Genomic DNA, 17268 nt, shown 5'->3' with positions numbered 1-17268 from the left:
GAGAAAACCCTAAAAATCAACAAGACAGAGAGAAGAAGGGCAAGTTCGAACCAAATTGGCTTGGTCCCTACATTATTACAGTAGCATATGGATCTGGTGCATATCAGCTCTCAACTACAGAAGGTGAACCTTTGGAGGATCCTATCAACAGCATGCACCTTCGCAGGTTCTACACATAGCTCTTCGGAATATCCTAAATTCAAAAACACAAAAAAATAAAAAATTTCAAAAATACAAAAAACATTATAAAACAAAAAAATCATTACTTGGTGAAAACCTGGCAAACAGGCGCCTTGTGACACAAAAAAAAAAATAAAACATTGAAAAAATCAAAAAAAGTAAAAAGAAATAATTTCGTCCAACGGTGAAAACCACTTCGGTGGCGCCCTGGGCAAGTACCATGGTGAAAACTGGGTCACCAGCGCCATGCGTAGAGACATTGTTCCTCCCTCCTTCAGGATTCTCTTTCATCCTTTCACTTTGCACACACTCACGACCAATTCATCCATAATAAACTTACCCATTCCCATTATGGCTTGTTATTGATCTACCCAAGATTGGTTAGCCATTCATAATAAACCTCCCTTTCCATCCATAATAAATCAGATCCTATCTGTGGCTAAGGCAAAATCCTACGTCTAGTGATGGGTGTGGAACTAAGAACATCACATGCTTTGAGGAGTACAGTTTCTTCTAGTTCCTTCAGTCTATCCGTGCACAATCCACAATAAAGCAGTGTCTGCATCACAGATCCGCAATAAAGTTTCGTCTTCTTTGCAATAAGGTATCCATTTCATGGATTCAGTCAGTTTCAGATGAGACATAGTAGCGACAATGGGCTTCAACAAATCAAATCTTTCAACAGACTCAGACAACATATGGTCCAGTGCTATCTATCCTTTTTTGTGAAAGTAAACATTGTGACCACAATCAAATAAGACTTATACAAGTGACAAGAGACACTAAACTTGAGGACTACAGTGGATGTTGGTGTCAAGTCTTGGTTTTCTTTTGATTTTATCTTTTGGTGACATGTCTTTTAGCTTTTCCAGGATGTCTCTGACTAGAGATTCTATCTCCAGGATGTCTTTGACTAGAAAGGCGAGGATGGGGTATCGTCACCCATTTGTATTTGTTGTCTGTGGATTGTCTCATAGTAATGCTATGACTTGTCCAAGGATATGAGGATACTGTGAGTCTAGTATGAACTGGGGCATTCCTTGTTTATGACTGTCTTATCTCCATGCAAACAGGTACAATGACTTTCTGGGTCAAACACATGCCTCGATTGTCATAACCTACTTGCCATAATAAAGCTCAATGATGATAATGCACAAGAAGCTCTTTCACTTTCATATCTTCTACCTTTCATCCCCCTTTCTTGATTGACTTTCATCGTCCTTCTTGAGTCCGCGTAGCCTGCTATCACATGACTGAGTATAATGACACACCAAAAACACTTGCATTTCATGTAGTTGCACCTGCATTATCATAAGCATTTCATACATACATATAGATATCACATCCTGCACACAACACCTGTTAGCACAATTTACATTTGCATTATCATATTCATTTGCATTACATACATTTACATTTTCATCATGCATAACATATAAAACATAAAAGAACAAATATTGCATTGCATCATATACATATTTGCATCCATAAAACAAACATCTCATCACATAGGTACGCATACATATAGCTGCCGCAAAAATGAACCATCTCGTATATATAAATAAAGTGTCATGATACAATGATGTCAAAATCATATGGCTACAAAAGCACCCGCAGGTGTCTACAATACAAAAATGGTACAAAACTGATACATAGGGAGCCCTCTATGGCTATGATGAACTCCCTCCCTCGGAGCCGCCTGGCCTCGACGGAATCTGAGCCCCTAAAGGACCCGCCCCAGGATCATCCTGCCTATCTCCTCTATCTGGTGGCGGCGGAGGGCCCATAACCCCACCACTCGATGCCTGTCTCCTCCGGCTCCCTCCCATAGCTGTCGTTGTACACGATGGTCTATGGAAGCTCCTCGCCCACTGATCTGCTGGCACTGCACCATAGTAGAGGTCCCTCCAGTAGGCTATCTCCTCTCCTGCCTGCATGACATAGGCGTATCCTGCCCCTGTGTCCTCTGCTGCCTGCCTCCCAGCCCTCAGTGCTGTCTCAGCCTCTATGTAGCGTTGGATAGCCTGATCCCACTCTCGCTCAGTATCCCTGAGCCTCGTCCTGAGCTGATCCCTCTCCCTCTCCAGCTCCTGGATCTCATCTGCCTAGCCCTGGCAGATCTCCCTTAGATCTAGCAGCTCAGCCTCCACTGGGTCAACCCCCTCTGCCTCTACCTATGGCTCCTCCTCTGCAGGTGCCTGCCCCTGTGCCTGTACCTGTACCTGTACTGGTACCTGTCTCTGTCCCTATATCTGTACCTGCCTAGGACCCTGTGCTGCTGGCACCTGTAAAGGCAATCCACCGCGACCCCTCACCACCCGAGCCTGCCTCTCCTCACCACCCTCCCTTCAAGGTGCAACTCGCCTCTCTCCAACTACTCCCCTCCTCCTCCGTCGGCCTCTGCCCCCATCACCTCCACCATCATCCTCATCACCACCCCCATCTCCCTCCAATGCCTCTCCCGGATCTGTCAACTGTGGGAACGGATGCTCTGCCCAATAAGCTGTATACTCGGCATCCATGCCGGCATCCTCGATCTCTGGCCACATGTCCCAAGGTAGGGGCATCATCTCTACCAACTGTGTCACTGCCTGATCATATGACAACAACGGCCCAAACTATGCCTGATCTCTAACTGTGCGAGCATACATGCCTGAGCCCCGGGGCATCCTCTGAATTCGACACCCAAAATTGTCATGTCTAATTAAATAAATATTTTATTTATTTAATTATCTAAGCTTAATTCTTCTATTAATTAAATAAATCTTTATTTATTTAATTAATTCATTTATCCTCTTCTAGCCTTATTTCTCATTTAAATAAATACATTTATTTATTTAAATTATCTTTTTTTCCTAAATTAAATAAATATCTTATTTATTTAATTATCCCACTTCCTCTATTAATCAAATAAATCTTTATTTATTTAATTAAGTCATTAACCTTTTCTACCCATGACACATGTCATTCATCTCTTAATTCCTACACTACCTACCCCTTTCATTATTTTATTATTTCTTTTACCTACCCTCTAATCATAGCCGACCTCCTTTAACACCTCTCAATCTTATCCCTCCATTTCATATTGTGTCTTCTATATAAGGAGATGCTTCCTTCATTATCAAACCCTAATCATCTCTTATGCAATTGACTACACTACGATCCTACTTGCAACCACATTCCGTTCTTTGTTGAACTCTTGTGCACATAAAATCTAAGAGCAAATATACCAAGCAAGATCAATGGAGATAGGAAGAATGGAGATCAAAACCCTATTGGACATGTGATGGTATAATCTTTGTGATTTCATTTGATTTGCATTGTCTTAGGTAATCTTCATATGTTATGGTGGATCTTTGTTGTTGTTAGGCTAGGGTTTTGTGGTTGGATTCATTTAGCCTTTCAATATTGTCATTATTGTTGTCCATTTTCACCATATACAATATGTATATGTATATATGTGTATATATGTATATATATATACATATATATACATATATACATATACATATATATACATATATACACATATACACATATATAGGTATATATATATATATATATATATATATATATATGTATGTATGTATGCATATATGTATGTGTATATATGTGTGTGTATATATATATATCTTCTGAGGTAAGATTTTTCCATGAATGCTAAATCAAGATGTTATCTATTAATTCAGACAATGTATATTGTACTTACTAAATCCTACAAGTATTCAATAATTTAAAAATACAACTTAAACTTGATTTTTACATTACACATATTAATCTATATCACTAAGATTGGATAAGAAAAGACTTTATGGACATCAACTAAAATACATGATTCTTTATTTATGTAAAATGTAAAGGAGTCTTTTGGGTTGAAGGTTGTTATTGAATCTCATATTATATGTTAAAATATTAAAATTATTTGAGTTAGTTGAAAGCTAGATATTATATTTAATATATTATATTGAAAGTGTATTAAGAGAGTCTTATGATGTTCTAACAATTTATAAATTCCATTTTTTGAATCACAATATGAGTTTGATTAATGAAAGTGATTATTGAATAATAGAATTATAGATCTAAACACCCAATCATTATAAACTAAACAATAATTTGGAGGTTCAATGAATTGTAGCATATTAATGTTGAAATATAATGTTTAATTAAGTGGGCTTAAGCCTAATTGTTGTATCCTATATTTTATATTAAATGTGTAACAAGAGTATTATGATCTATTGACAACCTGCAAACCATATAGGATGAATCACACTATGTGTTTAACAAATGGATGCGGTTGTTGCATAAAATAGTTTTAATTGGTCTTAAACCTAGCTACCATATCCCATATTTCATGTTAAATGTGTACTAAGAGTTTCATATGACCTGCCACTAAACTGTAAACCCTATTGGATGAATTACAACATTGAGTTTGAATAATTGGTGTGATTATTGGATAATATTATGCTAGAGATGTGGAAGTATAATTGTTATGATTAAATTGATAATTTAAGTAATTTAGTGAGCTAACAAAAATATTATTTTAAGCATTAACTATTTTTAATAATGAAAATGGTAGAAAATCTCATTTCATGTTCTCCTTGAGGCTAGGAATTGGATAAAAAACAAGTTGAAGAATGAACAAAACATTCATTAAAAGTTGTGATAGATAAAAAGTCTCAATCCCTAATTAAGGAGTTTACACATAAACAATCATATTATTAATTGTATGTAGTTTTTTTATCATTTCTCATACAATTCAATTGAACATTGTTTGTAAACATTCACAAAATTAAATACCATTTTCACTTATCTCTTCCATTATCATTTTTTATTCTTTTGATCTACATATTAAAATTATCATTCGTATATCGAAGATCATAAATATAAACACAATAGCATTCTTCATCTAATTTATATCATCCAAAATGTCATTATGGAAATAAATTTTAATGATAAATATTAATAAAACAAATAATAAATAATTTGCATGAGTGAATCCATGCCATTAAAGTTAAATTACGCATCTTTATTTATAGGAAGATTCAATATATTTATTGTAGCAATAATCAAGGACTAGCTAGGATCCTACATCTAAAATTTCTTCCTTGGGAATAAAATCTTCAATCCCAAGATTCAAGTATGTCTCATAAGATATTACATCCTTGCAAGTAGCACATTTGTTTTGACCAATAAGATATATTAAAAGACAACTGAAATGGTATAAATGATTGCATTGCAATCCATAAAACCCATCATGTTCAAGATTAGATAAGCATGCACAACATCGCTCATTTAAATTTGATGATGTTATGGGTCTTACATTTTGAAATTTTAAGTTTCCTTTGAAATATGGCATGAAAATATATCGGTTGTAAAGGATCTTATTTGGATCTTCTTGTGTTGCTCTTGAAAGTATACCAAGTTCTTCATGAACCATTCGACGCCTTAGCTCAATTTCTTTCACTGAATTTAATACATCTAAAGATTTCTCTTTAAGATCTTTGATATTGCTTTGTAACTTTTCTATACATGTAGAATCATATCTTATTTTTTTCATCATATCAGGAGTTGGTGCCACAAATCTAATTTTTTCTTCTTGCAACTTGTCAGAGTTATCTAGATATACATGTCGTTGTAACTCTGTACTATTTAAGGAAATATCTAAGTCTCTTTGTGTATGAATTGATCCACATAATTCATCCTTATTCAAGACCATATCTTGTTGTGCCCTTTGGATGATCTTGCAAAATGCATGAGCTAATGTTTGAAGTTGTTGTCGTTCTCTTCGAACAATCATTTCCAAATATTGTTCCTCTTCATTTAAGAAGTGGAATCTTGATTTAATTGAATCTCTTTTTGTATCTATTTGTAGTTTATTTCTCAATTTTGGAAGTCGAAGATCTCCAATTCCTCCAATTTGTTGCATCTCTTTAACTTCCATTGCCTGCAATAGTTTTTAAAAAAAAAATACTATTAAAAATAGAATAGTGCAATATCTAATCATATTTAGAATATAAATATTAAGACATTTCATTATTTTCATAAAAAATACCCTATATAAATAGAATTTAATTATTAAACCATCAAAATATTGTACATAACTTGTTTGTTTGGTATTAAAATGTTAATAGGTTTCATCAAATATTGATAATATATATACCTGTATAAGTCTAATACTTACTTTAAAATGTCATTTTTTTATCAATCAATATACTCCTAGAAGGAATGCATCAATTTTCAATAGAAAATAATAAACCAGATTACAAAATGTTTCAAGATGTCGAAACATAAATCTCAAATTTCTATTTAAACCATAAGCCTAGTAAGCAAATACAATCGAAATTTTTTATTATTTTTATTCTAGTTTTTTACTTTATTATTATCACACTATAAAATGCTTTTCATGTTCATCTTAAAACTATTATAAAAGTCAAAATAGAAGAACACAAATATGTTAACAAGATTATTTATTATATTGCACACTTCTCCATATAAATGAATCAACATATGTCTACATAAAAGAGAAATCCACTTGAAGCGTATCTAATCACAATACTTAGTCTTATATGTAAATAAAGTACAAATATAAAAGTAGAATAAAATATTAAAACTACAAGAATCAAGAAAATCTAAGATCTTGATAGAGAAAATTTAATGATATTCTTAGACCAAAAGTTTAGTTAAATTGAGTCCAAGTAATAATATTTTAATCTTAATTGATGTAAACATAAAAATATTTAAAATCTTAAAACTAATATATATTGATTATAGTTTGTAGAATAATTAGAAGATATATTTTATAAATATTTTAGATCGTATAATTTAATATATAATTGTATTTAGTCATTAACATGGAATTATTAAGTCATGATCATATTTCTATTCTGTTATATATTTCATAAAAAATGTTCATATAATAAATCAATTCATACGTTATAAAGAAGTTGAGGAAACAAATAATTTTAATGATGACATAAAAAGATATCAAATTTTTATTAGAGAATAAAATCCTATACACAAATGCATAATTGACAAGTTAAGAGGTAAGTAATTGCTCTCATAGCATGGATTCCTATATTCAGGAGATTCAAATTTTATTATCTAAACATGGTCATATACTTAGACCAAAATTAATATTCTTTAATTTTTATTTAGTTGCATTTAGACATTTTAAGTATAAAAAAAATATTTAGTAATTTTAAGAATAATATATTGTATAAAAGATGAGATTTCAGTTTGTCCTCTAATGTTCGAAAAGATGTTAAGTGGAAACCATGTGAAATGGGGTGGATCAAGGTCAACTTTGATGGGGCATCAGAAGGCAACTTAGGATGTGCTAGAGCCAAATGTGTAGCAAGAAATTACTAATGACATGTTTTATGGATGGTCAAAACTAGGATAAGGAGAACAACCAATAATAAAGTGGAGTTTTAAACAACCTTATTAGGCTTACAAGCAAGAAAGAAGACTCTAAGAAATAAAATTCACCTAGAGGGTGACTCTCAGATAGTAGTCAATGCTATTCAAACTAGGTAAACACCATATTGGAAGTTAATGAAGTCGTTAAGAAAAATATTACAAGTGATTAAATCATATAAGGAGTTCAAAAAATTTCTCATCTTTCATGAAGGCAATTATATCATGAATGACATGTAGCCAAAGGTGTGGTTGATTTGACAATGAAGGAAATAAAATTCACATCAATGGAGGATTAGCACATTTTCCATTGCCACCTCACCTGCTCACAAGCTTAAACACATACACTAGGCATCCAGGAAGGATGAATAACAATTATTGGGAGGTAATATTATTAATGCTAGTAGATTTCCACAATCCATGAGGTAATGTTATGTTCAGAGAGTATGAAAGAAAATAATCTAGTGATGCAATCTGACCTATTTGATAGTCTGCAATTGGCTACAACCACTATGTAACAAGTGGTAGGCTATATGTACACTAGCATATGCTTACTGGCAAGAAAGAGACTATAGACTTTTATGATAACATTTTGGAGAGGATAATTCTGTAGCTTTTTAAGTTGAGAGTTGGGTGATGGTGCCACATTAACTTATTAAAAAATATGAGAATTCAAATATATGAAATTATATTATAAAATTTAGTTAATAAATATATTTTAAAAATAAAATATATCTTTCAAATATATAACTATTAAAACATTATTAGATAAAGTCACTTGTCAAATTTAACTAGACTACATGCACCATTCAAAGATGCATGCTTCCTCCATAAAATGTCTCATACCTTATTCTTATAGTAGGAAACATTTCTAATCATAAATTACATAGAATCATATCAAGATATAATTATTCATGGTAGCATGTATGCACAAGACCCACAAACATCAACTCACTACTTATCGCATAGATTGTACATGGATAGCCTTGATTAGCATAACTGGATGCATTGTACACTACCAATACTACACTCATATTTATATAAAAAATTTAATTTAATTATATTAAAGGATATATATAGGTTTTTATTTTTTTATGTGTTTATATTTGTACACACACATATATTTATTTATTTATATTATAACTTGTGATATATGTATAAATAACAATTAAATTTAATTATTGTTGTGTGTGTTTCTTTATATATTTGTTGTTGTGTGTATGTGTGTTTTTATGTAAGTTGAGTTTCATGAGCATGTGTTTTTTGTACATTTGTATAAATTAATAAATATGCATGTCTTGTTTTTTTGGTCTTCCAAAGGTATTTGTATGGTTTTTATGTATATAAATTTGGTATTTTAATTCTTTTTCCTTTTTCTTACCTCCTTTGTTGACTTTTGACCCTTTGTGGGACCCTCACCCTCCTTCTCTCCTCCCCCCTCTCTTTTTAGTTGGCTTGGTCTGCAACTTTATCCATTTTCATTCTTATGTTGCTCTCTTATCTTGATGATGGATCACAGAGTGTGATTTGAAACGTTGATGCAAAAAAAAACACACAATAATACCCAAAAACAACAACTTCAATAATACACTCACTTAAATACCATATAAAAAATTTCATATCGCACTTAAAAAATATGATATGTGTTTGAAAATATTTTAGTATTTTTTCCATTTAAAAAAATGATAAATGTGATTGGTTGAACCTCATTCTAAATCTAAATGAGCACAATATTTCACTTAATTTGACAAAAAATCAGCTTGTATCAGAAAACATTTATATAAAAAATATATAATTTGAACAATTATACATATTCTCTAAAATACTTGGATTTTTTTTTAGTACATTGGGTTTCTATTGTGGTTTCATTTGGTTCAATGGTCTTGGATCTTCATCTTCCACTCTTGAATCCTGAAATGAATCTAAGCAAGGGGCCTATATTCCCCTACAATATTTTAGAAGTGTTTTTGCTAGATCTGAATCTAAATATAAGAATAAGGAAGTGTATACATTTCTCTTCATTGAAGGAAAAAATGAATGTTGATCCTCACATAAATGACTCAAATTAATGTATTTTAGTTGTAGATGAACCACCAAATATTAACCTTGATATCAAATAACTTTGGAAGAAATTTTCTAACCTATAGTATAGAAGTCCAATCTACTATTTCCATGGCATACAACTAGAACTAGAGGATTATTTTGGATGGACCACAAAATTTTGGAAAACTAAGAGAAAGTATGAGTTTCATGAATCTGCAAGTGATTCCAACAAAGCTCCAATTTGGATTCATCAATATGTGCTTCCCCAAATTATGGTAAGAATATGTTTTTTGAGACCATAGCAAAAAATTGAGCTCCATGTTCTATTTCTCTAAATCACCTCATGGTAAAGGCCTTTCAATTTATTCCAAGATATATGTGATGCAGAGGGCTCAAAGACATTAGAAACAACTCAAAACCATTCCCCAAAAGTGCTCACAAGATTCCAAAGGGAGATCTTTCTCCCAACTCACCTTGCCTACTCACCATCCCCTCACACCTTGCAACAAATAGCCCAAACTTGAATGCTAACTCAAAATGGATCCAAAATTCAGGGGCAAGCTGCTAAAAAGAGTTTTGGAATCACAACAACACCCCTCAACCACTGACATGAACCCTTTAACCTAGTTCTTTAGTACTTCCTTCACAACCATAGCACTTTCCTAGTAGCTCTCTGTAATAACTATTCTAGTCATATCTTTTGACCTTGAACCTGATATCAACAAGATACAAAGTGTTTTTGGATACCCTTTTGGAAGATACAAAACATATCCTGAAATGAGGTAGGTTTGTTTTGGAAAGTGTGGGTCTAAAATTGACTATCCTGTTTTGAGGCTAGGCCCAATTAGGCCACTTTTACAAAGGAACCTATCTCCAATCACCCAAAATTCTCACAAAACCCACTCAGACCTCATTTACATGGATTCATGAGGTTTTTGGCAATAGAAACAATCATTTTTCCTTTATTATTACAAATTTATATGACTGCACTGTCAAATGGACAAAAGATGCACAGGTAACATACTTAGGGCATCATCATATTGCCCCCAAACCTCATCCAACATGCCTAAAACCTTTTAATTCATAAATTAAACCCTTTAAATTTTCAAACTACCAATTTGCAAGATTTTTCAATGGTGAAAAGAGCAGAAATCACATATTTTGCATACAAACCCCAAAACCCTATGTTTATGATAGTTTTTAGAAATGAGCTTGGTTGACCCCTTAAAAGGCATTATAAAAATTACTGGTAAAAATAAAGTTTGTCCACAACATGAATCTATTTCCATCCATCCAATTATTAGGTTCGTACATGTCTGTACATGGCCATACTAACATATTTTCGGACTGTAAATTCTGGAAAACATTTTCAGAACTGGCTGCCTTCACCAAAATGGGTATAACTTACTCAATTCTTAATGAAAAATGCTCAAAAAAATCCAAAATAAGATTAACTTATCCCTATAACAATTCCAATTTATAAACTTGTACAATCATTTCATACCAAGTCATACAAGAGTCTATAGCAGCAAAAAAGCAGTGAAAAACATAGAAATCAGTAAGTTATTTCATTAATTTCTTCTCTCCATGCTTGTACAATATAAATGACAACTTTTACAATATTTTGCAACTTGTGCAATATTTGCAATATAACACCTAAATGACCTTTTGCACCTTACAAATGGTCCAAAATGAACTTATTACAAACAAAATTGACTCAAAATATCTAAACTCTAACACTAGACCCTCCCTAATTGCAAAAGGTGACCTTGGTGCGCCTGCACCAATATGTCAACATTGATCTCACAATCCCCCTCTGAAAATGCATTCTTCTCTAGGATGGTGAGTCCAAAATATGAATTATGAAAAGCCTCCATTTAGGTATTGAGTGTGCCATGTCTATGAAAATATCCTTGGAAAATGTGTAAGTATTAAAGGGAAAAATAAGTCCCAAAAGGGATGAGAGGAGAAAGATAAAGGAAAAAATCAAAAGAATCAAGGAGTGGATGAGGGAGATTAATAAGATTTTATCAAACCCTAAAAGGAGTATACAAAAAGGAACAAGAGACAAAATATTGATTTAAAAAAGATGATAGCTTTTAAAAATTCTTTGGAGGATGTGGAGATGATGAAAAAAAAAGAAACTCAATTCGTAGAAAATGAACCAAAATTTTAAGAAAATAGGTTGAAAGAATATAACTAAAAAGGAGATTTCAAAAACTTGATGGAGAAAACAAGAAGAAATGGTCCAAAAGATTCAAGCTACCAATACCAATCCATCTAGATCTAGCTTAAAAATTAATTCTTGAGAGATGCGTGTATTTTAGGCAAAGCATTACATGGAACTACTCTACAAGAGGATGAACCCTAATTACAGGACTCTTAATCTTGGGAAGGAAAAAAAGAAAAAAAGAACTTAGGGATTGAAAATTTTGAAATAATGAAATAGAATGAAGTCCTTTAATCTATAATTTTAGCTATTGTAATGATAAATAGTCATTCTCTTCTAGAGAATATATCAATGAGCACCAAAAAATATAAGGTTGTTAAATGAAGAACTATCATTGGAATATTAGGGGATTGAACCCCACATCCAAGAAGAGACGCATTGGGATATTCTTGGACAAATTTCAATCAAATGTTTATTTATTTCAAGAAACTAAAACCAATTCAAAATAAAAATTTAGAGTATGTATATCTTTTAGCACAAATGTGCCATTCTACTCAAAGAAACCCATGGATCTATTGGTGTCTTCATAGTAATCTAGAGCCAACAAAAAAATATCATCAAATAAACCCTGTTGTCAAAGGGGTATATTACAATAGTTAAAGTTCCAATTACAGATCTCCTCTTATCCAACTTATTAATATTTATGGTCCTCAATATTCTCAAGAAAATATCCACACTTGGAACCATAAGAAGCTAATAAGAGTGGATGAAGAGTTCAAATGGATTATGGCTAGTGATTACAATGCTTGGATTGATTTTTTTTTAAATTAAAGGGGGTTCTCTCTCATCCTCAAATAAGGGTGGTCATTCTACCTTTATCAATGAGATGGCCCTTTGAGATATTTATCAAAAGAAATACTAGTTCACATGGACCAACAAAAGGAAAGGGAAGGACCAAATTCATATTATATTAGATATATTGTTGAACTCAACTTATTGGAATGATTATAATACTATTTTAAATTCAAAGTTCTAAATGGAAGGAGATTCTCATCAATATCCTATACTAATTTATATTAACCTTGACAATATCCCTAGATATGATCCTATCAAATGGGGGAAAATTTGGTTGACAAACCATATTTTTATTCAAATGGTAAAAAAAAAATTGAGTGAAAACAAAGGGCTTTATGATACATTTTGGGAATCAATCCTACGGTGTCATTTTTTTCTTAAGCCCCCTCCCTTTTGTGTTTCTTGAGCCTATTTGATCCACCATCAATAATCAATATTAAAAAAAATTGTATGGGTCCTCAATTATTAAAAGTTCCTAAGTGTTGCCTTGTGTCATCTCCAATGTGTTAATAGTTGCAAAAAATCCAAAAAGTTCTAAATTTGGGGTTTTTCCTAGTAAAATACTAAGTTTGTGTAAGTTGCCAAACTTTCAACGATATCAAACCCAATATGCCATCTTGTCCATCTCTACCTTCCCTTCTATTCTTAAAGACCCATTGAACTTTCTCTTCTTGACATATATTTTCCCTTGCCCCATATATCTTAGTCCTTGTTTATTAAAAAAATGTCAAATTATTTTGAACTAAGAATTTAGACCACCCCTATTTGAATACCTTGTTTGGCTCTTCCTTGATTCCAAACTCCCAACTCATTATTTTTTCTAAGTACTTTAATAGAGACAAGGTTGTGAGTTTTCATTTACTTGTGTACCCTTGAACCATGTCATATCTTGATTCCCAACTTATAAAAATTTCCTCAGTAAATATTTTTTTAGATTTTTAGACTAATTATTTATATTCTTTCTCTATCTCATCAAACTCTATTGATCCCCTTTATATATTTTTCGAGTTGCACTTTAACCCTTCCCTTCAATTTGGTACTTTTCATAAGATACTCGTGACTACTAATCCCTTATTAGGAAAATGGTGTCTCAACATTACAATTACACAAGGTTACCATTTATAGTGAGTTTTTATTTTAGCATGATTTAGTCCAAAATTTTCCCCAAAGCTTCGAATTGGATAGATAAGCATGCAAGTAAATTTCCATTGCAAGATCATGTCTAGATTTTAATATATCAAAGTTTATGTTTTTGAAAGTTGAAAAAAAAAAAATTAGAGTCAATTTTGAGGATCTTAGAGGCTCTTAAACAACCCAAAAGTGTGCATAAGTAGTGTAGTGGTTTATATCTTGATAGGGTGCATCATGAGATTTCAAGCACTTCAAACAATTCATCAACTGGATGCCCAATTAAAAATTTATGGCCTCCAAAAGTTAGGTCTCTTGAAACAAGAAATGAAAAAATGTGTTATAAACATAAATGAGTTGTAACAAGGAGCTACACATGTTAGTGTCTATGTGTGTCTTGACACATCATAGGGAATCTTGGATTGAAGATAAGTTGGGGGGCACTTTTTGGGTGATTTGAACTCATGGTTTTGTAATACCATTTGACGGTTTCACATATTGTATCTCCTATATATTAGGTGTGTGAGATGGAGGTTGTGGGTAAGAGTCTTATAGCAATCGAGTTATCTCTAGATCTCTGGTTGGTGATACTCCCATGACAAGATTTCTTGACAAGTGTATTGTATTCTATTGTTGATTTCTAAATAATATATTGGGTGGATTTTGGAGTGTGGAATTTTTCTCTTGAAAGGGTTTTCCCCATGATATATATTGTGTTAATTGTAAATCTATTTTCATGTTGTATATCTCCTTCTATACGTGTTTATTATTATGTAACAGTTTAAGATTTGTAAAATAACTTGTGTTACCTCCCCCCTAGATTGTTTTAGGGAGCATTATTCGTACCTTAGCTTCCTTTTAGTTGGTATTAGAGCCTGGCCAGTTTTGGTCCCATTGTTGGGTAGCGGGATTTTATACTACTCTCAATTTGAGTGGGAGCTTTTGCAAAGTATTTTCAAAATATTTTTGCGGGAAGAAGATCGCAAGCACATCCCCAAATGTTGATATGGATAAGTGTAATGACAGTAACTTCAAACTGTGGAAGTTAAAGATGGAGGATATGCTCATGTATCAATATTTATGGACTACAATATCTGGAACAAAACCCCAAACCATAGCACAAGATCTTTGGCATACAATGGATCAAAAATATAAGAGCCCCATAAGGTTTTTTTTTAGTAGACTAATGTGTTAAATATCCATGAAGAGAACTTGATCTTTAGAAGAATCTTGGAGATGTTTAACAAGCTAAATCCCTAATAAACAAGGTTTTCTTGAGAAAGAAGATGTATTCTTTGAATAAGAAAAGATGGAGGATCTGTTGCTGATTGATCTCAATGCATTCACCATGATTATTGCTCAATTGGGTTTTATTGGTGACAAGATCGAAAAGGAGGATCATTGCATACTTTTGTTGTGTTCTTTATTTAACTCATTGAGCCACCTTGTTATGGCTATTGGGAGTACAACCACCATGTTCAAGATGGACGAGATGGTAGCATTGTTACTTTTTAAAGAAATGTCAAGGAAGACTTTTGATTCAACTAAGGAGGCTCTTGTGGTTTGTGGTAGATCAAAAGAGAAAGGCAAGAAGAAGGACTAGAAAGATGAAAGAGGCAAATCCAAATCCCATGGAGATATAAGTCTTTTGGAAAGTCCAATGCAAAATTTTAGAACTATGGCAAAATAAATCACTTTCAAAAAGAATGTAAGGAGGCAAAAAGAAGAAGATGTCCTCCAATTTAAATTAAAAAAAATGCTCTTAGGATGATCATGAAGCATTTATTGAAGTCTTAGCAATGCATGCATCAAAAGATGTGTGGTTCAAAATATGAAGAATATGTTGGTGGGAAGGTGTATCTTAGTGATGAATCTCATTTGAAATTTGTTGGTCTTGAAAGAGTCAAGATTAGATTCCTTGATGGCAAACTTGGTGGTTCAAATGGATATTGGTCTAAATATGATCTTGTATTATTGTAGGTTTTTTAATTTGGTGTTGTTGTTGAGTTTGATGCATATTTCTCTATCTAGTGTTGTTGTTGAATTTGTGTTGGTGAAATTTATTTGGAAAGTTACAATTGTGGCAAGTTCAATATGTGGGAAAGAGTACTTAATGCCCCAATGGTAGAATGTTTTGCATTCCTCTAGATGGTGAATTTTATACTTTATGTTTCTAGATATATTGAATGTGTTTTGTGGATGTTGCATCATCTGTTTTTTCTAGTTCGCAAATGGTAGAAGTTTGTTGTTGTTTTTTCAAAGTGAGGACATGTATCAAACTAGTCCAAAAAATTCTTAGTGGCCTCTAGATTTGTAGAATGTTGTGCTATGGTTTGGTGGGCATGTTTATTTGGTTCATGCAATATTTCAGTTTAATTCTCTAGTGATGTTTCTATTCCGCAAGTGAGTTATGTTGGTATGTGCTTGGTATATTCAGTTGTGATATGTTTTTCAGTGTGTAGACTGGATTATATTGATTGGATCATACTTTTTGGTCCAAATATGCATTAGAGGCTGAGTTAGAACATTGTTATGGGTTTCACCACTGTGTGTGGAGATCCACATTAGGTATTTTGCATTGGAAGATGTTTTTAGTAGACTTGTTGTTGAGTTTTATAGGTTGTCTACATGTTACGTTTGGTGTCAATTTTGGAGGATGTATTAGCATGTGTGGTTTATTACATTTGACTTGGAATGATGTATTGTGATGGATTTGGGTCCCCTCTTTCTCCTGGAGTGGACCGCCATGGGTTTTTTGGTTCGGGTGGCTAATTTTGTGCAATATTATTCTTTATTTGTGGTTGAACCTCGATGAGGTTTTCGATGATCTAACTTGTATTTAAGGAGTGTGGATGTATGAGTTGTGTATGGGATAGAGTGTGAATTGATGTGAAGTGAATGTGAATGATGTGCAAGCAAATTTGATATTGTAGATGTGCAAAAGTCAGTTTGTGAAGAGCTTTGAAGGTGATATATTCAGTATGACAACGTTTTGAGACAGTGGTGGATGTCAGATGTGTTTTCCATGATATTGGTCACTTGACACAGAGGTTCAAAGACAATTTCATGATCAAGAGATTCTTCTCATACCAGTTATGCTATCCTTTTTGTTGTTGAGAGATAGTTACTCTATTGGCAATCCTTTGTAACTTACCCTAAAGCAATGTGCCTCAGTTGTGCAAGTCCATGTATCTTGCCCTAGGGTATTGTGCCTTAGTCTTACAAATCCATCAAGTACATTATGCTCCTTGGCAGTGAGCCTAAAACATTGTAATTTATTTTATTTATATTATGAGCATGATTCTCACCATGGTTTTTCCCTTTTGGGTTTTCCACGTAAATATGGTGTTCATATGTTAATGATTGATGCTTTTTAATATTGGTGTAGAATGGTTAAATGTTGTTTATAATTTGTATGATAATTTTTTAGAAGATCCAAATTGATTCATCCCTCCGCTCTCAGTCTTGATGTGGAT

At 32.7% G+C, this 17268-nt stretch overlaps 1 protein-coding gene across 1 annotated transcript in view; it reads right to left on the bottom strand.

The window, feature by feature from the left end:
• Nucleotides 1-5242: 5242 nt before the first annotated feature.
• The window catches only part of LOC131041867 (uncharacterized), a 155518-nt gene continuing 143492 nt past the window's right edge, over nt 5243-17268 (bottom strand). Inside the window, exon 13 of the mRNA XM_057975093.2 lies at nt 5243-6124. Within this exon, the coding sequence (XP_057831076.2) occupies nt 5258-6124 (867 nt within the window). The 3' untranslated portion in view covers nt 5243-5257. The remainder of the gene's footprint in view (nt 6125-17268) is intronic.

This window comes from Cryptomeria japonica, chromosome 1 (assembly GCF_030272615.1).
Source record: "Cryptomeria japonica chromosome 1, Sugi_1.0, whole genome shotgun sequence".
NCBI lineage: Eukaryota > Viridiplantae > Streptophyta > Pinopsida > Cupressales > Cupressaceae > Cryptomeria > Cryptomeria japonica.
The sequence above is the reverse complement of the archived record's forward strand: the minus strand, read 5'-3'. Positions and strand labels throughout refer to the sequence as shown.